General features: G+C 42.2%; 1 protein-coding gene across 2 annotated transcripts in view; it reads right to left on the reverse strand.

The window, feature by feature from the left end:
• Window positions 1-27,898, reverse strand: part of vps13b (vacuolar protein sorting 13 homolog B) — a 324,831-nt gene that overhangs the window by 33,257 nt on the left and 263,676 nt on the right. For both annotated transcript variants that reach the window (XM_088929247.1, XM_088929248.1), the window contains exons 37-43: window positions 23,784-23,986; window positions 22,574-22,784; window positions 21,271-21,455; window positions 15,850-16,046; window positions 13,728-13,909; window positions 12,750-13,102; window positions 9,327-9,488 (exon numbers count right to left, since the gene is read on the reverse strand). In XM_088929247.1, the coding sequence (XP_088785373.1) occupies window positions 9,327-9,488; window positions 12,750-13,102; window positions 13,728-13,909; window positions 15,850-16,046; window positions 21,271-21,455; window positions 22,574-22,784; window positions 23,784-23,986 (1,493 nt within the window). The remainder of the gene's footprint in view (window positions 1-9,326; window positions 9,489-12,749; window positions 13,103-13,727; window positions 13,910-15,849; window positions 16,047-21,270; window positions 21,456-22,573; window positions 22,785-23,783; window positions 23,987-27,898) is intronic.

Raw genomic sequence — 27,898 nt, forward strand, 5'->3', positions numbered from 1 at the left:
CTCCTACAGAACATCTGCAAACCCATTAATACATCCAATGTGCAAATGTGAGTCAGAAAGACAAATAATAATGGCTGAATTTGGCATGCTTGCAAGTCTTTGAAGCTCAGGCAAAAGGAAGAGAGAGCACAGGTCAGCATCATTGAGGATTTGCATATTAGCAGTTCCATCTGAAGTTCCTAAATGTTAAAAGGTTTCAGAGCATAGTCTAATTCGAGCATGACATCAATATTTTGTGCTTTAATTTATGAGATCTGTATATACTGGCCCTGTGCAAAAGTGCACTGTTCTTAATTGCAGACACTTGTCACTGGGGAGTAATCTATTTCCATTTTGCAGGCTCTGCAGGATTTAAAACATTCCTGGGGTATTACTAAAAGATTGTTTTCCGTATATCAGTTTATCTGAATTCACTTTTTTATTTCACCCTGTTCTCGGTGCACTGGATTCTCTCCTGTCATGGAGCCGATCATGTTGCACTGCTCGTTTTCTTCTGTCTTCCCAGTTTGAATTCAGCGGCTGTGTATTCAGAATCATTTATATCATCTGGGGCCAATCCCCCTTAAGTAAATGGAGAGCAATCCCTACTGAACTGCATCCAAACGGACGCAGAAGACTGCTCAGTCCAGAGTACGAAAGTCTTTGTACTGCTTACCACAACCAAAAGCTGGTGACATTACTTAAGACGATTAAGAAGGCAAGTACATAAGAAAAGGTACAAATCAGAGGAGGCCACAACTGATGCAAGGATCTCATCCAGCTGTTTCTTGAGTGAACCCTGAGTATCGGCTTCAATGACATGGCTGGGTAGAGTCTTCCTTGCTCCCAAAACTCTCTGGGTAACAGAAGTGCCCCCTGTTCTCTTTATCGGTTTTAAGTGCACTTCCACCATTTCACATTCCATATTCCACACGTTATACTTGTGTCCCCCGATTAGTTTTCCAGTGTTGGTTCTGTAGAAATCTGCTTCCGCTGACTTTTTCGATGCCTTTGAGGATTTTGCAGACTTGCATCAGGTCCCTTCGTACTCTTCTCTGTTCAAGACTAAATAGGTTCAGTTCCTTCAGCTTGCCAGATCAGGACATTCCTTTAAGCCTCACAATGTATCTACAATGTATCTACTGAATATATATATATATTATGACATATCTACTGTATGACTCATTTACGTAGTTTGCACTTACTTCCAACACACAAGCAGACACTCAAGTGTCACACTGCTACCTTGTGCTTCTTCTGGAAGTCATCTCAAGATTAAGAAGATGGGTGCCTGTCCCAGCGGGTCACTAGTACCCAGGAACATCCTCCCTTCTAGGCAGAAGAAAAACCTTCACAGCCAAAAGGAACGTCTTGGCTGTTAGCACTGGTGGATATGACTCAGAAAGTCTTCTGTCACCACGTTGGGATATTTATTAATATTTCAAAATGAAGTGCCAGAAAAAAAAAAAACCATGAGAAACACAGAAGTAGAAAAGAAGCAGCTAAACTAGTTGTACCAGCTAAGATTTTTAATAATCTTTTTCAAGCAGGTGAGCAGCATCTACTGACAAGGTACACTGGGCAGAAACGACACCTTCACCTTTAAGATCGCCTGACTGCGTTCAATCCTGTTGGCTGGCACACGTGGCCAGTTTCCCTGCTCAATCTGAACTGGGGTGCCACATACCACGGAGAAAATCCTCAGAGGACACAACACCACCCCTTTTCTCCTTAGCCTCTGATTTGCTGTGCAAACCGAAGGCAGTAGAAACAGTTGCCAAACTGAAATTGCAGTATATAAGCCAAAGCAAAAAAAAAACAAGCTACATTTGTTTCAAGCAAACAACAAGCAGGCAGCAAAAATATATTTTTACATTCTTTTTCTTTTTTGCAGTTCATTCCCTTTTTATTAACAACCGATGGTCTGATAAGTAACAGAAGTCGTAATAACACTGAACATAAACCACATCGCCCCTTTCAACTTCCCTGGGCTATTTCACTGATTAACAGAAAGCTTATTAGTGTTGAGAGTCCTGTTGTTAAGGTCCTGGGAGCTCACATATTGTGATTCCCATGGCAACACAGAGGCCAAGAGCACAAACACACGGACAACAGCAGTCTTAATTCTCATATAGTGCAGCTAATTACTGTACATGGTGAATCAAAGAAAACTTCCAGTCGGGTATTGAGTCATAATATAATATATTCAGCATTAGTGCCTAAATTAATCCGCATCACATTATGATTTAAACTATATGCTAATAAAAATACTTCTGTTTCCGTAACGAAGGAACCAGAAGCCATATCTTCTTAAAGCTTTACAGAGCAGAGTACTGAATGAAAATGAATGATTGAATTAGCTGACTGATGTAAATAGCTTGTACAGAACATCGATGGATGGATGGAATGATGGATATCTATTTTTGATACTTTAAACGAAATGAAATGCACCTGGAAAAATTATGTCTGATTTTATTTTTATAGATATTATCTGCTGCTGCTTTCTGCTGCTATGAATACTGTGTAACAAGCTACAACAAGTAATATATTGATTGCATTTAATACAGTGCTTTTCATCCCAGGTGATTCTGTATTTATTGCTTTACATTCACCACAGAAGTGCAGAACCAACTTGGGGGATTGTATGACAGTAATTAGGACTGAGCAGCCCAGTTCAGGACAGTCAGATGATGCAAGTCCAAAGTGCAATTTACCCAGGACACTGGGATTACAATCCCTACTCACAAAGAGCAGATTCATACCAGAACACTGTTCCCTCTCCACGGTAGACAGTCCAGCTCCACCGATACTGCTACTACTGTAACAGCGTCTACCTTCGCTCTGTCAGAGCCCTAGGGGACAGGCATATCCTTTCCTGTTTGGTGCAATTGAATAGCATTGTTATTCCAAACTTCCTTTTCAAACGCTCTAAAAATGTGTCTGAGCACTCCAATGTGGTTAGAAAAAGCGACAGCCACTTTTGCCACACGAAGGCAAAATCAATGTTCTCCGTTCAGATGTGGAATGCTAGACGACCCAAGAGTGGCCAATATACCATTACAATAATTCTTACGTCTGTAGATACAATTGGTAAATTGAAAGCATACACCCGTCCTCATTGTTGCTCACAGTGCTGTGCTTCAGCACTGAATAGGCCGTTGTTGTCTTCTGACTGAGGCAAGGGAGCAAGCCACATTTTAATGAAAAACATTTTTCCATGGAGACAACAAAATACATTAAATATCGTGTCCTATGAGCAGAAAGAGCAAATGAAGGGCAAATACCATTATCGTCCACTTCGACACTGGCGCTGTGAATATAATGCACAATGAAAGCGGCTTGACCAGCTGCCTTACTGTACCTAGTCTTTGCCGAGCATTCTCAAACAGAAGAGAAGTGAAGTACCGAAGCACAGACTGTTATAAAACAGATCGTTTCATACCTGGGGAAAAGCAGGCCCCTTAATGACAGTGGAGAAGCGAGAAAGGGATAGATATAGAAGGATTAATACCGAATGTTCTCTTTTGTAAAGTTCAGCATGGCATTCCAAAAAACGTGCTGGGGTGAGAACCAGGGGCAAGACTTTTGTTATTTGAATTCAAATAATCCCAACAAGGTGTTGCGCCTGTAGCAACCTGAAATCACCGAAGGCAGGCCTAGCTTAATCTCAGTGCATTACAACTTTAGGAGATCAGTCACCGCCATTTCCCAGACGTACAGTATCTGTGAGCTGGTGTAACGCTGTGTGCGCTACTCCCTCTCACATTGTGCCTTTAAATATGAAGAAACACCTTGCTGAGCTATCCTCCTCTGAAAGAAAGCTTGCAATAGTGGCTGAAAGTCTTTGCTTATTTCTAATAGCACTAGAAACAGGTTGGCTACAAACAAATAGTAACTATGAAAACAACAGAAAAAAATGGTTACGCCAGTGACCATTTTTCACACATTAGTAAGAGATTCTCCCAGCTCTCTCTCTCTGCAGCTTGCTGGTGTTATGAGCTCTGTTTCAGAACGGGTAGCTGTTAGGGTAATGTACAGCACCACAAACCTCCAGGATAAAGAGCTTGACCTTCCCCACAGCAGGGTGGCAGTAGGGCTCAGTGGGTAAGCAGAATTAGCTGCCACACACCACTTCAGAAAGTTTTCTCTGAAGAGGCTTCCTGAAAATCTCAAACCAAACACAGCTCACACGCCCACAACGCAGAATATTCAGATGCATAACCCAGTCCCCGGGAGGAAGAGTGTTAAAAAAAATTCAAATACTGACAAAGCATCTTTTAACTGACACAAGTAAACTTCAAGATCTGGATATTTGTATTTCTACCGAAAAAGCAAGCCCATAACAAATATCGGAACTGAGAAGCCTTCTCCCTCCTTAAAGCCGCGATTTGAAACCACACTAAAAATGAAATCACGTGAAAGCCATTTCTTTTCATTGTTAACAGCCTACTCAAACCAATTCTAACCTTTACACTGACCACTGTTTTAATAACGGAGCATTAAATCTGACTAGTGGGCACAGTATAATTGTGTGACTGCCAGCTGGCGCTGCTGCCTCACAGTTCTTGGGCCTTGGAAAACCTTCTATACGGAGTCTGCATGTTTCCCGTGTGCTTTTGTGTGTGTGAGCCCTGTAATGGACTGGCACCCTTTCCATATTTAGTCCCACCTTGAGCCCTGTGCTTCCAGGACAGGCTCCAGGATGCCATGATCTTCACCAGGAATAATCTGCTTTGTGATAATGGACAGAAGGGATTTCATGAGGATACCAATGACCCATGAATATCGAACAAACGTATGATAAAGCGCAGGGCATGAAGCTGTTAGTGGAAGAAACAGACATTCAGTTTCTGTGTCATCGGAAACACGCATTGGCAAGAGGCAAACTTAACTCAGCCCACAGTTAAATAACTTCGTCCGAATTTAATAAGCAAGCAGATGATTGGAAGGTAAAATAGAAATATCATAAAAATGGTGAAAACTCGAATAATGTATGTAACACGCATGGGCTTTCTGAAATAAACACTTTTTTGAGAAACACTCAAGCGCTCATGAGCAGTTTTCTCCTTACTTCTGGTTAATAATACCAGTAATGAAGGGAGCTGCCCAAGTCATGTAGTGTTGAAGCATTTATTGTAAACAGCACTGTAAGGGCCTGCCAGTAAAATGAGAGATGTTAACAGAAATATAGTGGTGAAGTAGTTCAAAATTAGAAGACCACTTTATTATTTATTATTATTTACAAGGTAACAAAAGGACCCTTGTACTGCTACCAGACAAGGCACAGAAGTGAAACCCAAGGAGGTGAGATCTGGCTGTGGACTAATGTAAGAGCATTCAAGGTTACTCATTCCTTTCATAGACATAATCAGGAGAAGATCGAAGGAAAAAGCAGCCTGGTAACAAATACTTTTGACATGTGTGATCATCTAGGAAGTTTAAAACTTTTCAGTGTTTGGTGTTCCTTCAGCTACGGAAAATGTTTGGTAACGAAAAAGGAAAAAAAAAAATTAATTCTCTATTATTATTCCTCACAAAACGGCCAATCCAAACAGATGAATGTTGCAGGTCCCCATCTTGGGGGAAAAAAAAAAACACTCTTTGAAACCGTCTCAGGAAAGGAAAGTGTATTGTTTTGTTAACTACTTACACATTGACGACTCAAAAAAATCGAAAAGGAAAACAACCGTTCACAAAAATAAAAGGCACCCCAATCAACATAAAAATGACGCTGATTTATCCATCATATTTTATATGTATGTTGTTTATACAATATCCACTTATAAAAACATCATACTCATGGCTGGTTACCACGTAAAATTAAAACACAAATACATTCCGCTGCCAACTCAGTAAAAACAATATACAGAGCGATCTTTAAAACTCATGTTCCATTGCCAAAGTCTGTACCAGTGAAGGACTGACCACTTTTCAAATATAGACAAATAACCCAGATGTGCAGCAGAGAACTCGTTTTCCCATCCTGGCATCACTTTCTTATTCTCCTCTCTTGCTTCAAAACCCAAACATCTCAGCAGAGCCTCTTCTGCTCTCTGGCCGCTGACCTGCGTCAGTTCTAACAGCGCTCCATCCGCAGAGAACGATATATCTGTTTGCACTTCATGAAGGGAATTAGGCGCTCCCGAGTAGCAGGAACGATAGATCAGATGTACGCTGGAGCCCGATCAAATCGGACCATGCACACGGCGGAGCCCTGCCACGCTTTCGAGAAAAAAAAAGAAAAGCTCTCCGCTGCTGATGAAAAATAATTCATTCTCCGCGGATTCAAAAGAAGGAGAAATCATAGGCAAGAAAAAAATGACATCACTGGCGGTAATGTACTTTTTTTTATTTGAACATTTATATTACAGAGTAAAGAAACCTGCTATACTGCACTGCACTATAGCACGAGTGACTGAACAGCACAGGAACAATTTAAAGATTAATTAAAACTGGCTAGGTATCTAAGAGTCTATTGTGACCGACTGCATACTAACACAACAGACACTGCCATGGCCTTTGGAAACTATACACCAACATCAGCAGCCAAAGTTAGTCATCATTAAAACTTAGACATCCTTTTCTGGATTTGAAAGCCAAGAATGTGTCATGGAATTATTATTTTTTAGGTATTTCTAGAAATTCTGGGAATGGAGACGTTGTATCTGCCTGTAACAAAATCGTTTCTTTTCATCGTTCAGATATATACAGATACCCATGATTTTAAAATTCTCACATCTTGTATTAAGAGATCATGTTCTTTGCATAGTTTTCAAATGACTGCTTTCTTAATGTCAGGTCCAACTGAAAAGCTTGCTTCTATATTTGCAATTAGAATGACTTCTCCAGGGGACAGAGTGAGACAGCCCTTGCTGCATTCCAACACAGGACACTAACTGGAGGCACTGATGAATTTTGAAAAGCAAGCAGACCTGAGTACAACCTCAATTACTGAGCATAAATAAGCAAAAAGAACTCCAGGAACCACTTAAGTTTTTCAACCCCATGTTTTTCCACTCCTCCTCATTACCTGCAGGTATTTGTCCACAACTTGCAACAAACTCGTAATTCTTCTTGCCTGAACACAAAGGTCCCAGGCAAACTTGACAAACTGAACTGAAAACCCTTGGCCAGGGAATACGATGGATACAGTCCATTTCCTTCCTTTAAACTTTTCAAGTACAACTGTTAAATATTCCTGATGTCAAAAATAAATCGCAATTTATTTGCATTTTGGATATTCCTTATAGGCACTTCATGTTCTTTCAGAAGAATTTTTTCCCTCTTCACCGCAAAAACCACAAGGACCTCCATCATTCTGTACATCCTGTTAAGACCAGACAGGCATTTAAACTATACGTATTCAGTACCACTAAAGAAACATAAAGCCAGCAAAGGAGAGACACTGTTCCTAGTGTCGCATAGGGTCTAGAAATAGAGAGAAGAAGTACAAGAAAATGTGATTGCACACTTGTGCACATGAGTAGAAGCAAGTCACATTCCAACACATATGGAGCGGTGGCTCTGTGGCTAAGGATCTGCACCTGTGGCTGGAAGGTTGCCGGTTCAAATCCCGCAGCCAGAAGAGGAATCCTACTCCATTGGGCCCCTGAGCAAGGCCCTTAACCCCAGCTGCTCCAGGGGCGCTGTATAAATGGCTGACCCTGCGCTCTGACCCCAAGCTTCTCTCCCCATCTGTGTGTCTCATGGAGAGCAAGCTGGGGTCTGCAAAAAGACAAATTCCTAATGCAAGAAATTGTATATGGCTAATAAAGTGATCTCTCTCATCTTAATTCTGTTACCCGGAACATAACAAGGGACCCCAGCAAGACACTGGGAAAGGACTCTGAAGAGTTGCTGACGGCTCCTCTGGTGTCTTAACAGAGGAACCCAGGACCCAGGCCAGCTGCTGCAGCCAGAGCCGCTCTCTCCGGATCCCCGCTCTGCTCCGAGAAGCCTTGTTCCGGCTCAACTTATTCCCGGGAGCAGCCCGGCAATGAATTCGTGGCCAGCAGGCATGGAACGACTCCGCGAGAGGTGTGGATTATTTCACGGTTATCTTTCGATCTGTTCTCTCGGTTCTTAAAATTCACTGACTTGGAAGCAGGGGGAATGATCAAGAGGAATGAACTAATTTCACAAGCATGAAGTCATTCGCTGTGCGCTCGATCTGACAATTCCAAGGGCTGGCCTGCACTTGTGGCACTGCGGTGACCTTTTTCAACAAGCTGCAGTCCAACGGGCTGATTCAGCATGGAAACAATTAAGAAAATGCCCCGGCTCAATGTCACCAGCACCCTTTCTTAATTAATACATTTGTTGTTTTAAACACTGGCAGTCATGGCAGGGTTTATGATTAAAAAAAAAGAAATAGCTTAATATACAGTAATGCAGGATTTGAAAGAAAAACAATAATAGGAAAACCTCAGTATCCTGCACATTTAATCCATTTTTTTTATCGGTTAACTTATCTTGCCTTTTAGCCGTTTTAAAAAGTGACGTATGTCCCCAGTGCACACTTTGTAACAACTCTGGAGCTCTGGGTAGGCTGAAAAAATGAAAATTTAGGTTTCTATTTCCTTCATATAGTCAAGTTGCAGTTTTGTGAATTATACTGAAATAGAAGTGTATAGCAACCTACTGAAGCAATGGGTTCTCCTATTCCCACCACACTGTATGTCTAGGACATACTGTAAAAGAGCTCTGACCAGAAACATAACCTTCTGATAGAAAAGTTATTCATATTAACTTGCCTCTATTACAATTGTGCTAGCAAAATGTTGATTTTTTACATGAAAAAATCAAAGTTCCATGATATCTTGTATAAAATACCTTGCAGTTATTTGCTGCCTATGTTAGTAATGGCTGTACTGTCTCTTCACTCGGTAATGAAGACCAAATTATATGGAATCTGTTTGCAGCAAAACGTCGAACTCATTTTGACCTTATCTTGCCAAACAATGTGCCTGCGTTATGGATGACCTTTCGCAAATCTGTTTCGAGCCTTCACACATTTTTCTCCAGAATCAAAGATAAACTGAGTCACAGACTGCTGTACATTCACGGCCCACATTTGAAAAATATGAGTTAAGTCCTTCGCTCAGAACACTTTCCTCTAACCTAACACGGCTAATAGCAATTAATCTTCCTTAACAACTCTGTCAAACAGCTGGCATGTCAAACTGCTTCCTGGTCAAGAGGAAAGACAGTGCATGGCAATCTGGACACTGGATGCTGGATGCTTGGAGGAAATGAATGTACTAATTAAAACCATGAGCGCAAATCCAACCCACGAGATTAGCTCTGCAAAAGCCCGTGCTTCCTAATCAGACGGGGTTTTGTAATACCTGTGGGGACTTGTGTGAACGCCAGCTGTACTGGTGGCTGTGAAGACTTGCCAGCAGGATGTTTTCATCGGTGTCCACCTGGCCAAACCTTAGCGTCTCATGGGTGTCGTTACAGATCACAAAGTGGCTGAAGACCAGCTCTTCTGCCTCTGGATGCCGGTTCTGAAAGGAAGAAAGAGTCATCCAGCATGGATAAGATCACTTGGAAAAAACAAAAAAGATGTTTCACAGCTGTGTGTGTGTGCTTCAGCATGCGTGTTAGTGGGCCTGAGGGTAGTTATCACAAAACAGACTCTCGGGGAGGGCTGGCTGACATCAGCACTGGGAACAAGAAACGACTGACCACCTCCAAAAGAATGTGAATCATGTCAGAACCTTTCCAAAAGTCAAATAATTATAAATCTGCTAATGGACAGGACCTTCTCGGAAGACTTATGAAATCATTAGGAGTTTCCAGGTGACCTAATATGTTGTAGTGATTCACCTGCACAACAATAACTAACGGTTTGATACAACCTTTTCAAACAAGGTACTCAACCTGACTTTTGTTTTGACATCACTCTTAGAAGCTTGACAAATAATGGTAACATTTACAAATGTGCCTGATATATGATGATAAAAGTTTTTCTTCAACAATGTACCGTGCACATTAAAATTAAAAGTCATGCTTGCTCTGTACTGATTCCTTCTTGCTTTCTGCTTTCTGAAATTCGTTAGTTTTTAATACCAACACCCCCCAGTAAGTACAACTGACATAATCCGGGAAGAAATTGTATCATGCATTTGCATTGTCATTCATAAAACATTTGAAAACTTCAGTTATCCCACCAGTAAGTTTAAAGAACAGCAACCAAAGCACTGGGGAGGCACTGCTAACAACAAACTACTAGTTACACGTCTGAATCAGGCTCAGCCAGCTAATATTTCCCAGTGTACAGGTTTACTTTCTATGCTGGCCAAGACACGTCATCTTCAGGATTTTCAAAACATTGTCAAAAACAAATGGTCCACGTCTCCCTGCAAAATTAAAAAGAACCACACAACTCCGAAGCAATGCTCTGGATTTGTGAATCACTTGTGTGCCTTTCAAAGTGTGCAGGTCCTGGAGGACCTTCTTAATTTTCAGAGGAACGTCATCCCCAACTGCACCTCTTGTACCCTAACTGTTAGGTCGAGGGACACCTTAACAAAAACCTTTCAAGACCTGTGTTCTGCTACAAAGACTTTCCACACCACTTTTAAGTGAATCTTTAATCTGGGTTAAAATAAAGATTTTAGCTGCAGTGCAGTGTAAGCCTGAATCTTTTTCTGAGCCAATAGAGAATGTCATTTGTCTCACATTCAGCTCCATGTTCCCGTAGAGGCATGGGAAAGTCTGCACCATTAAACTGCTTGACAGTGAGTCTTTTATTCAACAGAGACAGCTGGGATAAAGGCGAAAATCCACTCGCTTTTATAGTGGAAAGCAATCTTAGATGCAGGGCTCATTCAAAGAGGTATCAAGCCTTTTAAGTTCTTACTGCTTTTATATTTTCAGAGTATATTTGTAAATCTCCTCTTACAGGCTAATTCGATATGTGTATCTAACATTCCAGTGTCGAAATATTTAATTTTTTATCAAAATCATTTTTTTGCTAACTTACCAATAGAAAGCATGTTTAAAATAAAAACAAAATCAAATTTATAACGATCCAGCGAGTAATAATGCGATACCATCAACGCATGGTTCTCTGAATATAAAAAATAAATTTAAGAAAAAGCACATTAGAAAACAAAAGCTTATTACAATAATCTGGCCTGACTGCTCCACCTATAATATGAAGGAATTATTTGAGCTTCCACATCTGTTGCTCTGAGGAATCTGATAGCCCTGTAATGATCCTTCCGGGGTACAGAAAAAATTAACTCACAACACAAAAAAATTCTGTACTCCTGCTTTGAACATTAAGTCCGTATTTCAGCTCTGTGAGAAATCACAAAGTGTAAATACTACTGTTCTTTACTGCGGCTGTTGCCGATTCCATCCTGAGAGACAGGAATCTTTATGCACTCCTGATTTGAATAAATAATTTGCAGTCTGTTTCTGTGGTGAGTCTCGCTCCAATTTTAGGATTATTCAGTTCCTTAATATAGACTATATCAGTGCAGCACTTTACCACATCACAATATGGTGGCAGGCAGCCCTGACATGAGGAAACAAGAAAATTACAGTAACAATTACAAAAGTATATCCTTTTGTGGTTCATGTTAACATTTCCAAATCCCCATTTCAATCAGAATCAAGTATTTCCAGAATGCACCTATCAGCGACATAACACACAACATAAGGTTATGCTTAATCAAATATACAAGGTTTTCTTTATTTGAAAAAAAAGACTTAGAATGTTCCTTAAAGGCATGTTAGCAAGTCCCACAGACTCTGATGTTGTGCAAATATTTAAATGTTTACGTGTCAAGTATTATTTCTAACCCCACATAGGAGGCTCTGCTGCTTTTATGACTATTTCAGCCCTCCTTTCTCAAAGAGAAAGAGTTTTTCATGAAATACCCTACTGTTTTGAAAGCAGCTAATTTGTGCAGATGCTTTTTGTCTCACTTGAATTTTAAAAGTAAAATTCACACAAAATATCAAAAAGCATTGTGTTACATCTTTTCTACATTTTGTGTGTCCTCAGAGGATTATTTTTATGGTATTCAAATTGCTAAGACTTCTGCAGAAGGAGGATGTCACAGTACATTAATACTTACTAAAAGGTATTATGCTATCTGGTATTCACACTTTCAGTATTAAAACACCTGATGGAATAAATGGATTTGTCTTTATCGGTGTCTTAATAAACCATCTCATGCGAGCCCACAAATAGAGATCTTGGATTCAGTGGCTCCGTTTGTGCTCGTACCGTGTGACCGAATGATGTCCGCTCTGCTTCCCTGCCGGACCAAGTTTTGGAAGGTCCGGCCAACCTAGTCGGACTCCACTCCTGGCCTCACAGAGCTCGCTAACTCAGCTGAACGGAGGCTGCCCTTCGCAATCACGATCGCCATCGTTCTTCTTGCAGGAAGAAGCTGTCGGTGAATCTGGAGGTACATGCCCTAATAGGAGGCAGGCACCTCCAGATTCAGAGACAGCTTCTTCCTGCAAGCTGTCAGACTATTGAATTCTACCTCTACAACTGTCTCGCTCTGATGTTTTTCTTTCTTTTTTTGCATACTGCTTTGCTTACTACAGTCTTTTATTTAAATTGTGCGTTATTTAACTTTCTTATTGTTGCTGCTACTATTCTGGTGCTTCCTTAGTGTCTTTGCACTGGAGCACACATGCAAACAAGCATTTCATTGCACTTGTGCACGGGACAAATAACCCGAACTGATAAAGCGCTGCGTGCAAGCGGGGGAGTGAGTGTGCCACAGACGAGCGTTCACCTGCTGCCAGGCCTGCACGGCGGCGTCCAGGGCGTGGACCGTGTACTGGCCGACACCGACGAAGACGGGATCCACGAACACGTTGCCGTCGACGAGCCTCTCGGTGGGGCAGCAGGAGGCGGCCACCTGCCCCTGCAGAGCGAAGGGCTGGACCAGGCTGTGCAGGGTGAGGTTGCGGTACTCCAGCAGCCGGCAGTCCAGCTCCGCGGAGAACTGGAATTCCTGGCTGAGGGAGGTGCCCGTGCTCCACTGGCGTGCGAACACCCGGGGCTGCTTCAGGCCGAGCACCAGGTACTCCTGCTCCAGGGGCAGCTTCCTGTCCGGGATGAACGGCCGCAGCCGCCCTGCGGGGACTGAGAGACGGCAACACACGCAAGACGTTCAGCAGACGGGCCTGGAACTGGACCGAGCCGACATGTGGAGGAGGGGAGAAGAAGTGCTGAACGACACTGTCAAGAACTTGTACCAGGAGTCAACCCGAAAGTCTTTTAAAAACATGACAAAAGCGCCACACTTCTTTAAAAGATGCAGTTCAAATAGGTAGCTGTGTCGGCATGTGTAGAAACACAACGTTTCGGCTGTGGAGCCTTCCTCAGGTGTGTGAAGGTGCATGACGAGCCTGAGGAAGGCTCCACAGCTGAAACGTTGTGTTTCTTTTCTTCTCTTTTCACCATGGAATAAACCTTTACTTGTTCCTTAAATGATACTGTTAATAGCTTTAATAGGTCTCATTCCTCTTGGTACTGTACGTTTTGTTTCTTTCTCCAAGCTTCGATTTATTCTGTTTCCGGGGGCTTCCTCAAAACCGCCTCTGGATGTCTGAAGCGATCGAATGACCCGAGAGATGAGAAGCTCCAAGATTCTTGTCTGAACGGCTCGCTACGGGGAAAAAGAAGGCCCCCCCCCGAGACGACTTATACTACGGTAAAAACTTCGCTCGCCGGTGACGGATCCGGGAGCCGGGAGAGCGTGCCGTACCTGTGCCGAGCTGCTCCAGGTGGTGACAAAGACGGAGCTCCAGCTGCGCCAGCTGCACTGCCACGCCCACGGAGGGCACGAACCAGGGAGCGAAGCAGGAATCCACGCGGGTGCAGGCAGCCAGGGCCATGGGAGACACCAGCTGCTCACAGGGGAGCTGGGACCCCGTCTCGCTGTCAGAGCTGAAACGATCCGGCCGGAGAACAAGCCATGAGCACAGAATCCTTCACTGAGACAAGCAAAGAGCTGTCAAAGAGGCCTGCAGAGCTGTCTTTCGGCTATGACCCACACTGAAACGCACCACGCCCCGGGAAATTCAGCCTTCTGCCTACTGGGGGCCAAGTTCAATATTATTAATGTATTGATCTAGCTGATGCCTTTACTGAAAGTGACTTATAATTCAATTTCTGATTGACATTATATTTGTGCAAATGTACTGTAATAAAGTGGTAGAAAATGCAGAGACAGACAGATATCAGCCCTCCTAAAGATGAAGGTTCTGAATCTGGATTTGAAAGTACTCAGGAAAAGAGACTCTCTGACATCCTTTAAGATAGAATCCCGGTTCTAGTTACATAGTGTGGAGTGGCATAATGAAAATCTTTCAATATTATAAATGACATAGCAAATTTAACTTTAAGAAATTATATGGAAAAACAGGGACAGATCTTATAATCTACGGGTGCATTCTGAACTTCTCTTCAGGTGGCTGCAGTAGTTTCAGTCCAATCAATTTTAAATTTAAATAAAGCCCCTACATTGAAGGCATGAGTACCTGCCAAGAACCGACATTCCTAACATTCTCCTAACGTTCCCTGCCTATGTAACAGAAGTACATTTGACGTCATGTCAACTCCACCCATGAGTCGCATTATGAGGTTTCCTGGTCATGGAAGGTCTGTGCTGCGTGTGCAAAGAGCAGGTAGCACAGGGGGTTCCTTCCGTGGATGAGGAGAGCGGAGTAAGAGAGACGTGGACCCCACCAACATCCTCCTGGGCTGTTTTACACTCCAGCCTCCTCACAGCATCATGTCTCATTAATAATTCATTACATGTAAGCGCGCGCTATAGTTGGTGTTTAATTATTCTAATTATTGGGTCTCAAAATGTTTTTTTTTTCCCCCCTTCAAGCCAAATGTTCATCCTCTACACGTGCACGCACATAGCGGCTAAGAAAGGGTTTATTCTCTGACTCCCCTAAAACTCTCGGGGTACATAAAGGCTTGGGAAGCTGGGAAGTAGGAGTAATAGCTCAGAGTGTTCTCAGACAAAACAGGATATAGCTATAGATGGAAAACTGAAAGGATAACAAGGCTGTAAAGTGGAAAAGAAATTGCCCACTAACCTGAATAAGTGCAGGTTGTAAACTAGAGAATATTTTATTTATCTTTTACATTTTGCCAATGTGATACAAGACTATTACGATACGCTTGCAAGAATTCATAACAGTTGCTGCAACCGATAAAGTTAAGCGTCACATGCTGACAATTTTCAGCTTATTCCTCTGTAATTCTGTAGGTTCTGAATGAAGGAAGATGAAATGCGGACTGGGAATCATTTCTGATCAGGAAGGACAAATAATTTTCAACATTAAGGAAATGCACTGTTTTCAGAGTGATTATAATGAAATACAGATGTGTATTTTGCTTTTCACTGGAATTGACTCTTTTCATTACATGCTTTGTTATTTCTCCCATTCTGCTCCTCTGGAGCCCTTAAACCCACACAGAATATGGGCTTGGCAATTCAGTAATACAAACCAAAAGATTAGTAAGAGAACGGGGAATCGCAGTGTGGGAGTGTTGCAGAGGTGTTATCTGGCAAGCTGACCTACCTCAATAACATCATTTACCAATGAGTTTACTCTCCACTTCCCAATCGGATACACCCAAGGTAAACGGGAAAGAATTTGGAAAACTAATGAGAAGTGGTCAGTCTGGTGGGAAATTGTATTAGATTTGTACCACTTCCAAATCTACACACTGCTTCTGCAGTCCAGATGTGGAAGACACAGCGCACTGTCTTCCATGTCCAGCATGGAGTTCTGTCTGATTGGCACTCGGTTCTACATTGTCTATTGTCAGCAGCCAGCCGGACAAGCGCGGGGTATCCATCACCTCACCTCTGCTCATCCCCAACATCAACAGTGTTGTTCAGCACAATCCTCCAAAGGTCGGAGGCCACCAGCTCCTTCTGTTCGCTGGTCAGGCTCACGCTGGGCAGCTGCAGTTCGTAGGCTTTGCTCTCCGACAGACTGAACTCTCTGTACGGAACAAATGAGCACTGCAGCTCGTCCCAGTATTCCAAGCTGCAGGGCACCTGCAAATAAATTATTCTTTTAGTACTGTATGTCATGGCACTCACTAGCTGGAGAAAAATCTAATCAGCTGAACCAGTCTCCCTTGAATCACATTCCCCCTGTTGGGTAGCACACTGCGAACAGAACCTCAACCTTTACAACCCTCTTGTGAGGAGGGAGGACAGTTCCGAAGCACTCTTCTCATGCAAGAATGCTCTTTTCACCCAAGAGAAATTCATTTTCATGATTAACTTGAGCTATTGGGCCTTGTCAGAGAAAAATTATAATGAAAGTAAAACAGACCATACCAAAATAGATTTTTCTCCAGTACTTCAAACACAGTACACTCAGTTTGGATTAGGCAAATCGTAAAAATATTATCAGAAATACGCAGGGCACAGACTCAAGTCCAATTCTAAAGTAGATTGCTTTACGCAGCTTGCCGTTAGCGCACATTTCAGCATCCAAAAGTGTTATTCGCTGTAATTACAAAGACCGCATGGAGAGTGTTATAAATTACAAGTAACCACAGCTGGTGTTTATATACAGCGTCGTTTACATCTGATAGCAGCACTGCGATCTTTTGATCCCTGAACTTGTCAGATCTCAGCAGCTACACGAGGCTGGACATGGTCAATGCTAGGATGGGAGACCTCCAAGGAACAGCTGGTTTCTGTTGTAAGTTCTGTTTGCTGGACCAGTAGGTGGTCCTGTTCTATAGGCAAAGCGTATTGCAATCCTTTTGTATGTACAAGTAATGCATTATGATAATTAAATTTCGTTACTAAGGCTTAAACAAATGTGAATGGAGGAGTGATGTTGGTTTCCTAAATTAATGATTTATTTATATTAGAACTGTGATGAAGTGGTGCAAACAGTTCAAAATGAAGTACGCAGAATACATTTATACAGTACATGCCCTCCAATTGCACTGAAGGAACAGCTACAGTATTTAATTTCTAAATAAACGGTAATGATCAGCTGGAGGTAAACCTTACTCAAAAAACTGACCATCAGCTGTTGGCCACTGCCATCTTCGGCACTGAAGTAATACAACTTACTCACGGCAGGATCAGAGCTCTGGAAGGGCCCATTCTTTTTCCTAATGAGGTTGCAAAAATGGGTGTATGTTAGAAAAAGAGGACTAAATAAATTAGGTCCACAATTCCAGACCCAAAATTACTTAAATTACTTATGACAACACCACCAGCTGCAATTTAATTGATCCCACTAAAATTCCTGAATCATTTCAGGCAATGAAATACAGAACCGATAAAATGTTAAGAGGACTTTTGAAAGAAAACCCATTGAGCCGCAGATGTGACTCGATGGCAGAGGCTGTTTGAACAGTGGTACAGCGGGTTTCTGCTCTTACCTATCGTACAGAGGAAAAATCTGGTGAAAGGAGAAACGGCTATTACTGAACCTCGGAGTAAGGCGCAGAAAATCCTGCTCTGCGTGCGGCTTAAGACAGAGGGGGCTGGAAATCCCCAGCCCAAAAAAGACTGGTGAACTAGACCTTACTACAGGATTTGAACAATTTTAACAAACGGCCGCCCTTTCCTTTACTCCCCTGCACATGATCTTTTTGAAATAAACTCTCAAACCACATGGCTGCCATTATTCCACCTGTCTGCAAGCTCCGCCAGGCCACACCACACCACAGTTGCTGCCTTGGTGAGAATGAGCTGCTATCTGGTCTGCTGCACTGCTGGATGGAAGGACACTCCGGATGTTTTCTTCTTCCACTACTGTATTTCCAACAATACTGCAGCATTTTCTGCTTCGCACAATGGAAGCACTTTACGTTCCCTTTTGAGATACTGGAACCAGGAGAGAAACCACAACTATTTAAATGCAGGAAATCTTGATTTTATAAAATGTTAATGCGATCCGCTCTTGGGACACCAGGCTAACCAAAATCCTGGTTCTCCACAGGAAATCTCTTCCCATTTATTCTGCGGTGTAGTGACATGAACACAGCTGCAGACTTTTCACCTGTAATTCCCCTCAGGTATTCTGGCTCAGCGCTCTGAATCAGGGCTCTCTTCCTGTCCGGAAAGGATAGGAAGAGAAAGCACAGTCTCGGCCATGGTTCCCAGTCCCCCTTGGTGTCGACTTATGGTAATTTTAGATCCCTGAGAAATTACTCTTTTTTAAAGGAAATCAATGAAATTCTTTCTTAATATTCTGAGCTATTTCTGTTTTCGAGTTTTATTACTGCATTTCCCCTTTCTCTGTCCATGGACTTTTCAGCTTTTATATTTATCCAGAAATCAAATGAAAAATAATGCACTCCTTTTGAAGTTCTGCATAAAGGCATATAACCCCCCCCCCCCAGTTCCAGAGGCTGAAATCAATTACATTAGAATCACAATAGACCCACTAATGACAAAGGCCCTTTTATTTGAAACCGATGCGCGAAAGCCCCAGCTACAGGAAAGCTGGCTGGCGTGCAGCTACACACGTCTAACACTAAAGAGCATATGGTACAAGAATCTGAAGAAAACACAGAACTTAACAAGAAGGAATGGAGGTGTGTAAATCAAAACAGCTCATGCCTCGTTTCTCCAGTTTTGCAACGGACTATTTTTTATGCGGTTGACCTGCTTATTGGGACCAGGTAATTGGAGAGCAGCTGGATGGGAGACAACCAAGCAAGACTGGCGGATGGACCAGTAGGTGGCGCTCTGACCTCTGGACCTAAATCTTTTAATCCAACGCCCCAGTATCCTGATCAGGGCCAAAACAGGGTGCTATAAGAGGTGCTGTCCTCTGGATGAGATGTTCAACCAAAACCAAAGTCCTGACTACTTAACAATAGAAATCCCATAGCACTCTATGAAAGAGCATGGGTATTAATCCTAATGCCCCGGCCACCCTAAGCTTGCACTATTGGGCTTTCCTGAAGTTCCCTCTTACTTCCAAGAGTAATGCAGTCTTGGTTCTCAATCTTATCAGCTGGATTGCCGGTACAGAGTGGCTGTGACACCCTCATGCGTAGTGGGAAAAGTGGGTCTCTTCCTCCATCTAAAGCACTTTGGGATCCTTTGTCAAGCAAGGCACTGTAACAATGCAACAAACTACCAAAAAGTCCTCAGGTTTTGCTTTTACTCACCACTTTAGAATGCTAAATTTATTTAAATGATTCGATAAAATGAAACTCGTATGCCCTAAATTTTTACATCAGCCACTCAGTGCAGTATTGCACTTGCATTCCAAGTGAAATCTACAGATGAGTCAGAGAGCTACACTAGCTCACACAGAGGTTAGACACTAAGGTACTGCAGTAAATAAGCGTGCTCACATCACTATTCTCATCCAATTTAATCTGCCCACAAGGAGCAGACAAATAATCACAAAATGACAAACGCTACAGAATATTGTGACAGTACCTAATTCAGCAAACATAAATAGTTTCTCATGAAGATGAAGCTGCACAGGCTCTTCAAAAACAGTAAACAGGGTCAGACAGCAACACAGAGAAATTTCTGTTCTGTTGACTATTGAAATCCCTTGTGGCACAAAAAAAATGTTTTTATACTGTAGGTATCAACTCAGAAGCCTAAAAACATCATTCATGATCTCTTTGACAGACTCAGCTTCAGAAAAAAAAATCTAGTCTGCACCAGTTATCAAATCGGCAGCTGTGAATGACCAAACATCTGTAACACCCTGTGACCCTTCAGTGCTTCAGTCTTTATAAATCGGAAAAAAACAAAGGAAAAAATGCTTAAAAGGCCTGAAAAAAATTAAGTGATGCACTGCAAGTGTTTTTGCTGCTGGTGGAATATGCTGTTCACCCTGACTCAGAAGTAAGTTTCTGATCAGAAATCTGTCAACAAATAGCATAACTCTTGACTGAGAGCACCAGATTATCATTCCACATAAAAATGTTATTTCCCTTGTCTACGATAAAATATTTGGTCATGATACAACTATACACACTCCTGTATCTGGCAATGAGCTGGTCAGGAAACTGGGGGAACATTAGAATTCGACACTTGTATTACTGGCTCCACGTGGTCATCAATGAATCCATGTGTGTTATCACTGGATAAAAATGTTACGCTGAAACGGTTTCTCCCAGTCTCTCTTTCTGCTTCAGTTATGACCTTTGGAACAGTTTTATTTTTGAGAACCAGCCCCTTTGTGATTCAGTGTTAATCCTTCAGGGCTGATTTTTTTTCTACACCCTTTTTATTCAGAAAACTCTTCGTTCCCCGTTTGAAAAATAGAAAGCAACGTCTGCCATTGGCATCGAGGTCTTGTTAAAATGATGCTGTGTGTATGTAGGTACAGATCTGAACACAACTGCTTGAAAAAGATATAGAATCAGAAATAGAAAATCAAAAACTGAAATAGAATCAGGCTTAGAGTACTCTCAATAACTGGTGGTCAGTACCTAAAATGTACATTTATGAAATCAGAAGCAAGGTCTGCACAGTAATATAATACATTATCCACATAAAATGCTACTTTAAAGATGTTTCGGATTCTGAAAACGTACAGTAATTGCAAGATGACTGGCTTCCTGTCTTGGATTGCATACTGTGAGCTGTTTTTACCAAACAAGGGAAAAGTGACTTTGCTCCCTTGAATCGGGTATTTTCAGATCATATTCTTCACAGATGATAATCCTGATCATTAGTTTATCAGCGCACACATCATTTCAGTAACTGACCTATACATTTCTTTTAAGGAAACCAAATTCATATTGAAGTGGCATCAAGTCCACAAAGGTGTGCAACTGAGAATCTAATCTCCTTTTAACAAGAACAGATATGAACTGTTTTTTAAATTTCATAATCCTCCTTAATGTAAGTTTTAGATTGACCCATTTCAAATATGACACAGTCCTGATCAGGAAATAACAAAGGATGATTTTGAAGAGCAGATAAAACACAGGATGAAAAACTGACAGGCTTCTCCTTTGTTAAAGTAGCTTCTGACAGTTTGAAGCATGATTAAACAAGAAGAATATTAGGAAGCCCCTTCAAAATCACATTTGTCTCTCTACACAAACCACAATGAATATGCCTGTATACTCGCATAGACAGTACAGGCTGGCTTGCAGAAACACTTTAGTAGACCAACAGATAACTGTGTGTAGCGTTTTCCACGGATTCATTTCCCCACCATGCATCTTCCCCCCCTACACAGTAAACGACTACACAGTCGCTGCTTAAGAGCAACAGTCTGCAAAGTGGGGATATTTCCAGGAAGTTTCTACTGCACACAGACCTGAAGCACATCTCCCAGATCCGCAGTGCTGATGTCAGGGTCGTCGGTGGTGTTAAATGGCACGGGTGTTATTCTCACAAAGGTCAGCACTCTGGGCTCTGGGTACCTCCACAGCATGACGCCTGGGCTCTCATCGGTCTCATTGTAGAAAACCACCTCATGTGTACCAGGGAGCTTCTGGGAGGCTAGTCAGAGCAGCAACGGTAAAAGCAGAAATGATCTTTTGATATCCACTCTGAAAACAAAGACACTGATTTCTTTGAGGCCACCAGTGGAAATATTTGCTGTTATTTCAGTGGTATATTAAGGCGTTTTCCTGACAATTGCCTTTTTTAGAAACACTACTGTATATTTTAAACTCCAACCTTCCACAGAGAATAAGCCTTAGATGAATACAGCTGTTTTTCACTGTATCAAGGCTTGAGGGCATGCACTCTTTTTCCATCCTTGGTTCAATTCAAGCAACGTATTGTATGCAGATCAGCTTCTATTATTTAAAAGCCACTTTGTGAAACAGTATTAAATGTATCAAAGAAAATGTAAAGAATGCAAAAAATGAACCTAGTAGAGACAGCCACCGCAGTTTAGAGGGGAGATGTTTGACATCGATTTGGCAACAGCCTCATCACCCAGATCAGTGTGGAGGACAACACGTCTTCTCCTCCTGATCGTATCCACTGCGGCCTAGCCAGAGAGGAACTGCAGGTCTCTTACCCAGCCTCCCTGCTGGTTATACCTCAGCACTAGCATGGGCTGTGTCACTCCTTCATGGCGCCTGTCCTGCAGGCGAGAGTCTCGCCAAACACTTCCTCCGGTCACTGATGCTGTAATGACGTCAAAGTCTGGGAATGTTTCTGTCTGTTCTGCCTGTCATTAAATTTTCTGAGGAAATGGCAAAAACCCTCAAACCAAACAGGACACTAAGAGGTCGATACAATATGTGATGTCAACATGGGAATCATGGACACTATATTGCAAACACCTTATCTTTTGTTAAGAAGAGACTCTTAAAACCGTCTTTGGTTAGGTCTCGGTTTGAGTTTACTCATTGACTACATGAAGTTGTTGTGTGTTCTGCAACAATATCATCATTCCCTTTGTTGATGTCTGGTGTTCCTTTATCTTATCTGGTGCTTCTAAGGGTCGAGAAAAAATATCCTCACTGATACCTAAGGATTTTAATGGCCCTCTCCAAACTACATAAGCAGAGAGTTTTTTAGGGGGGGTGTAAGATAATGAAGACAGAGCAGAGTCTCTGTCAGAGTCTTTCTGTGTATTAAGGTCAGACCCGAGAAGAAAGTACCTGAGTCTTGAATGTACTGGAAGAGACCTGTCCTCAGGTCGTCGGAGGTGTGCTCTGTTCTGAGGGAGTGTGGTCCGGACTGGGGTAGAGGCGTCTGTGGCTGAGGTTGGTCTCTGGGCTTTGTCTCTCCAGAACAGCTCTTCTGGAAATAACCCTGCAGGTGCTCCTGGACAAGTGTCAGACAGTTCAGATGCTCCTGTCCCCAGAAAACCTGCACCAAGAAGACGGGCATTAAATCCTGTTCTGTGCCATGTTTCTCATTACCCTCTGAGAAGGACAACTAAACCAAATGTTATTTTCCATGTGCTGAGGATGAAGTGCTGGCAGACACAGCCGGAAACTCTGAATGAAAAACAAATTTTACATGGAATTGTACATAAGCGAATTGCAACTGAAGCCAAAACCAGGAAAATTTGTGGTTTCCAGGTCTATGCTTATGAGGCAGAAATAGCAGTGGTTTGTGTACGGAACTGATTTACATACTGTGAACTGCAATATTTGCCACCGAACCTACATGGCAGACTCATATTTAGTACTGCATTTCCCTTTGGAAGTGAAAACTTCCTGTAAGGTAACTTAATCACTCATAGGGTTTCTCAGTGAGTGGGAGATTTAGGCACCCTTCTATCTTATTTTTGAGGTATTTAAGTAAAGTAGCTTGATATTATTTTTGAAGCACCGTACAACTGCCTAAAAAGGCTATTCAGTGTTAAACATGTTAAAAGGCATGAAAATATTCCACCAGTGTTCCTCACAAAGTTCATTCAAGCACACACGTGGTTCCTCCTGGAGGGACAGATGTTAAAAGGCTGCATGAAAAGTAGCTGCGGCTCATAATAGCCTGTGGCTGTACTGGCTCTACAAGCAGGAGGGCTTCAAACAGTGGACAAGCGAGGCTGAAAGCGACAGACAAAGTGCAAAACCAGCAGAGGGCGCTCTTGAAATGGCGTCGCCAGGGAAAAGGGGAGATGAAAGGGGTGCAAAGGGCAACAGAGGGCAGGAGGCTGAAGAGAGAAGGGGGAGAGCAGGGACAGAGTGAGGGAAGGCGGAACAGAGCAGCCAGTCGGGCTCTGTATGCAGTACCGGTCAGGAACTGCTGCAGGTCTGTGAGCACCAGTACACCGAGGCAAAGGAAAAGGCAGAGGGAGAGGCAGAAGCACGGAAGAGGAAGCACAGGCAAAAAAAAAAGGACGGAGGGAGAGGTCCTCGCCTGCAACAGCCCGCCTTTCAGATCTAGCAGCAGTCTGGGGGGGCCCTGCTCCGGCCCAGGGCTGCCACTGTGCCGACACCACTTGGCCTCCAGGGCGGCGCTGCAGGAGAAGGGGCCAAGCAGGACGCGGCTGCGTTCCTTCAGGCTCGTCTTCACCAGCACATCCTTCAGCTCCACAAGGACAGAGGCAGCCTGGATGATCTCTGGAGGAAGAAAAATGAAGATATTCTTATTGATACAGCCTCTGAAACTCCCACTCCACACGAACACTTAAGGCCACCCCAGCATAAAGCAATTTTTCTAGGCTAGTTTATATTCCATCTGTTGCTACATTTAGTAAACAATTAGTAACAACTGATGGTAATTATCCTGGATTTTCCGTTTCACTGAATGTTTCGGTTTACAGTAGTACAGCCTGCAAGTCCCAGGATAGGAAATTTCACATTTTCTTAAATTCTGATGGAGTGCCCTGAGAAACTTTCACACTATTTGAGATGCCGCAAAGGACGAAGTTATTCTCCAACCAATTTTTCAACGCAATAAGAAAAACTTTCTAAAAGTCTGATAAACATTTCTGTATCATTTTATTTGCCAGGGAAAACGTTCTCTTCCTTAGTGTTTATAGAGCAAAGTAGCTTTTAATTCGCTTCATGAACTTCTAATTGCTATGTTAGCACATATGGTAGACTTTAATGCTGTTATGTTTTGTTATAACATTCAGAACCTACGTGAGGATCACTGGATGGCATTCTTCAGAACAGATAAGGTGGACCACACCTCAAGTTGAATAAAACCTGACCCAACAAACAAAACAAAATCACTCACTCTCACTCACACACATGCAGATCCTGTCACCTATATTGGTTATCCTTTGTTAGACAATTAAACAAACTTAGTCTCAAATGATTATAGTATAGTATAGTATAATATAGTATTATAGGAAGAAGATGGTAGCACCAGTTGTTATGTACAGAATTTTTAATCAGACACGGTCATGTAACTTAGCAATACCAAGCACCCAAATAGATATTCTTATTTGGTTACTATGCAGGGCAAATATTCTCCTTACCGTGTCTGCTGGAGTGAGGATAACATGAGTAACACACCTCCCAAACCAGATATTTCTTGATGTTTGTCAGGCATTTCTGTCATAGGTAGAGCAGAGTACACACAGCTCACAGGCTACACCTTGTTACTTATAACTTCATTGATCTGATTTGATACCAAATCGTAAATGAAAAGTAGCGTCTGTCATTTGTAAGATGGACTACAAGACAGAAGAACATATTGGTGTATAGTAACCCAGCCTGCTCAGTGTAATTCCTGGCTCTTAGATAGAGGAAAAGAAGCACAGATACCATCAAACCACTTTATGCCCTGCATCATTATAAGAGCCCACTGAACTCGTAAATCTTCATAAACCCTTCCCATGACTTGTTGACATTAAAAGTTCTCCTCTGGTCAGCAGCACACTTGGATATTTTCCTATATGAGTAATACATCCTAAGAACAAACACTTTAATGGCCTTTAAAGAGTGCCTGAGAAACAGAAGAGGGATTAAAGAAATACAATCTGAACCATTTGTTTTGGTCAAGCTGTTTACAATAAGCTAGGGTCTTGTCTTGTCTTTATTTCAGCTAAAACTTACTAGCAACAAAAAAGAGATTACAAACTCATACATAATCCTGTAACCGGACAACCCTTCAGGGAAACTTATATTCTCCTTTATTTCCTTCCATTTCCTATGGGATACCTGCTGATTACCTAGTTCATGAAGATTTATTCTGTAGCATTTTCCATAGTTATTACTCCCAGCTCCTGACAGAAAACCATCTTCACGGGCCTACATATTAGACTACACTGCTTCAGATGGCGAGGAAGGGAAAGTGACAACCATCCATCAGCAGGAGGGAGAGAGACCCCTGCAGCACCAATGTATTTGACCTCTGGTTTTACTTGAGATGATGACAAACGACTCACTTTTTTACAACACGGTTTAAAATGTGCAATTTAGTGTGTAACAAACATTACTGATGCGCTGAAAATTTCAAAGATGTTACAAGCGTTCAGTTCTTGCACACCACACCCTGTTTGCCCTGTCACACACTGAGACTTACACAATGCAAGGGCATCCGACTAATTGGGACCTGACCTTGCTGTGTGCATAGAGTCCATTCTTTGTTAAAGGTGTTTTGGAAGACCTTCAGTTTAAGAGACACCGTTTGACCTGTTATTCAGATAAAGCAGTCGGAATAAGATCACAGCGGTTGGCCAGGGTTTACATTGAAGGGTGCGTCACCTCACACCACTGTAATATAATCCATGGGCTAGACTACACACTAGAAACTCTAAGCAGTGCCTTTTTTAAGGGTGTCTACCTGCGTAACACACACTGCTGCTAGATACATACCCATGAAATGAAAATTAAGCAGGAGTGATAGTATGCAGGCTGTGGTACACCGACTATATACTTCCAATGCATTACAGTCGAGCACACTAATGACTCTGGAATAACAACAAGCTGACCTTTGACCGAAAAACATTTTTGGGCAAGCTGTCTGTGGTCTCCACAAGTTGGAAAGCCAGTCGTTACCATCTGATCCATCACTCACAAGAGGTCCCAAGCACACTCACAATCAGAGAGGATTCCTAATCTTATATCTTTATCCCAGGATTAAAATAAAATGGTCTGGTAAAAGAACACTTTTAGTGATCTACTGCAGTTGTGAATTTTTCCAGCAAACTTAAAAACTCTCTCCCTCCCTAAATACTACTTTCCCTAACATGAACTGCTGATCTGAAACATGCTGAATCCTTGAAAATGTCACTAATAACCACCTTTACAACATCCCAGTACCCCGGCTGCTGGGAGCCTGCTTTCTGTACACACTTCAAACACAGAAACGTTTATTATTTTAATCCACTACAGACACTACTTAATTTCACTTTATTGGGGGTAGTGAAGTGGTCTTTTACACATCATTTCTGGAAGACTTAATCAAATTTTATGGCTCGGGCCAGGAATTCCAGTTGTTTTCATCTGAGCAGGTTCATCCGAAGTTCAGGTCAGAGATGAATCAGAAGAAACGCAGTGATGGTTATCGCTTGGGAATGATCTCATCTCCCTCTTTTTGAGAGAGCCCCGTGCAAGGCAGGTAACACAAAGGGTGGCACACTGGAGCCCGGGGTCTCTGTAAGCCTCAGAAGTAAGAAGAAAAAAAATAAACTGGACAAAAAATTGAAGCCACTTACTCCCTTAATAGCCTCCTTGACAAAATACTGACACATCCCCAGAGAGAAGAACAATTCAGCTCCTCCAATACCTCAGTAGTGACCACAGCATTCAGTCTAGCCTTCATCTTAAACTACCTCACGACTCTCTCACAAACCCTGGCGCTTTCCGCATTCAATCATTGTCCGAAACGTTTCCTACACTCTTATTTGAAACTGGTGTAAAACACAGAAAAGAATCCCTACAGAACCATGGAATAAAAATAACCACTGCAGAATGTCTGGCTCTTGGAAATTATCCACAGCTTTGCTCAGATTGCCCTGTACAGTATGTCTTTGACAGCACAACAGCATGCGGCAACTTTGCAAACCTTCAGGCACAATGTAAATGATTACATATTATTTTGAAAAAGGTACCATGAAGGTTAAGACTCCTTCTTCTGCTGCTGCTGGATTATTAAATAACCTCCCAAGCTTCTCATTTTTGTCTGGCCAACGTCTTCTCTTCTGTTCTCTGACTTTTTTCAGAGCACAGAGCTCTCCCTTTTTTTTCGTTGTACATTTTTCGTTGTTGATTACTTTTTCTTGAGGCCTCGAGGCTGGGTCTAATTCCAATTTAAAAAAAAAAAATCTTTCTATTCCCCAGCCACCTAGGTGATTGCAGACAAAGTTTGAAGCGTTTCCCCAAAAACAAGCTAGGACTGAGGCTCAGATTCTGCACAAGAAAATGAATTATTTGAGAAGGAAGACTCACTGTTATTGATGAACGGCAAATGCTTTTCCCTTTGCTACACAAGTATGCAAATAAATTTCTCTATAAAGGTCAGATTAGGCTTTATTACACTTATTTTATTTACTTGCGTAATAATTAAGGCTTCCTCGT

The sequence above is a fragment of the Atractosteus spatula genome, chromosome 12 (genome assembly GCF_055471065.1).
Source record: "Atractosteus spatula isolate fAtrSpa1 chromosome 12, fAtrSpa1.hap1, whole genome shotgun sequence".
Lineage (NCBI taxonomy): Eukaryota > Metazoa > Chordata > Actinopteri > Semionotiformes > Lepisosteidae > Atractosteus > Atractosteus spatula.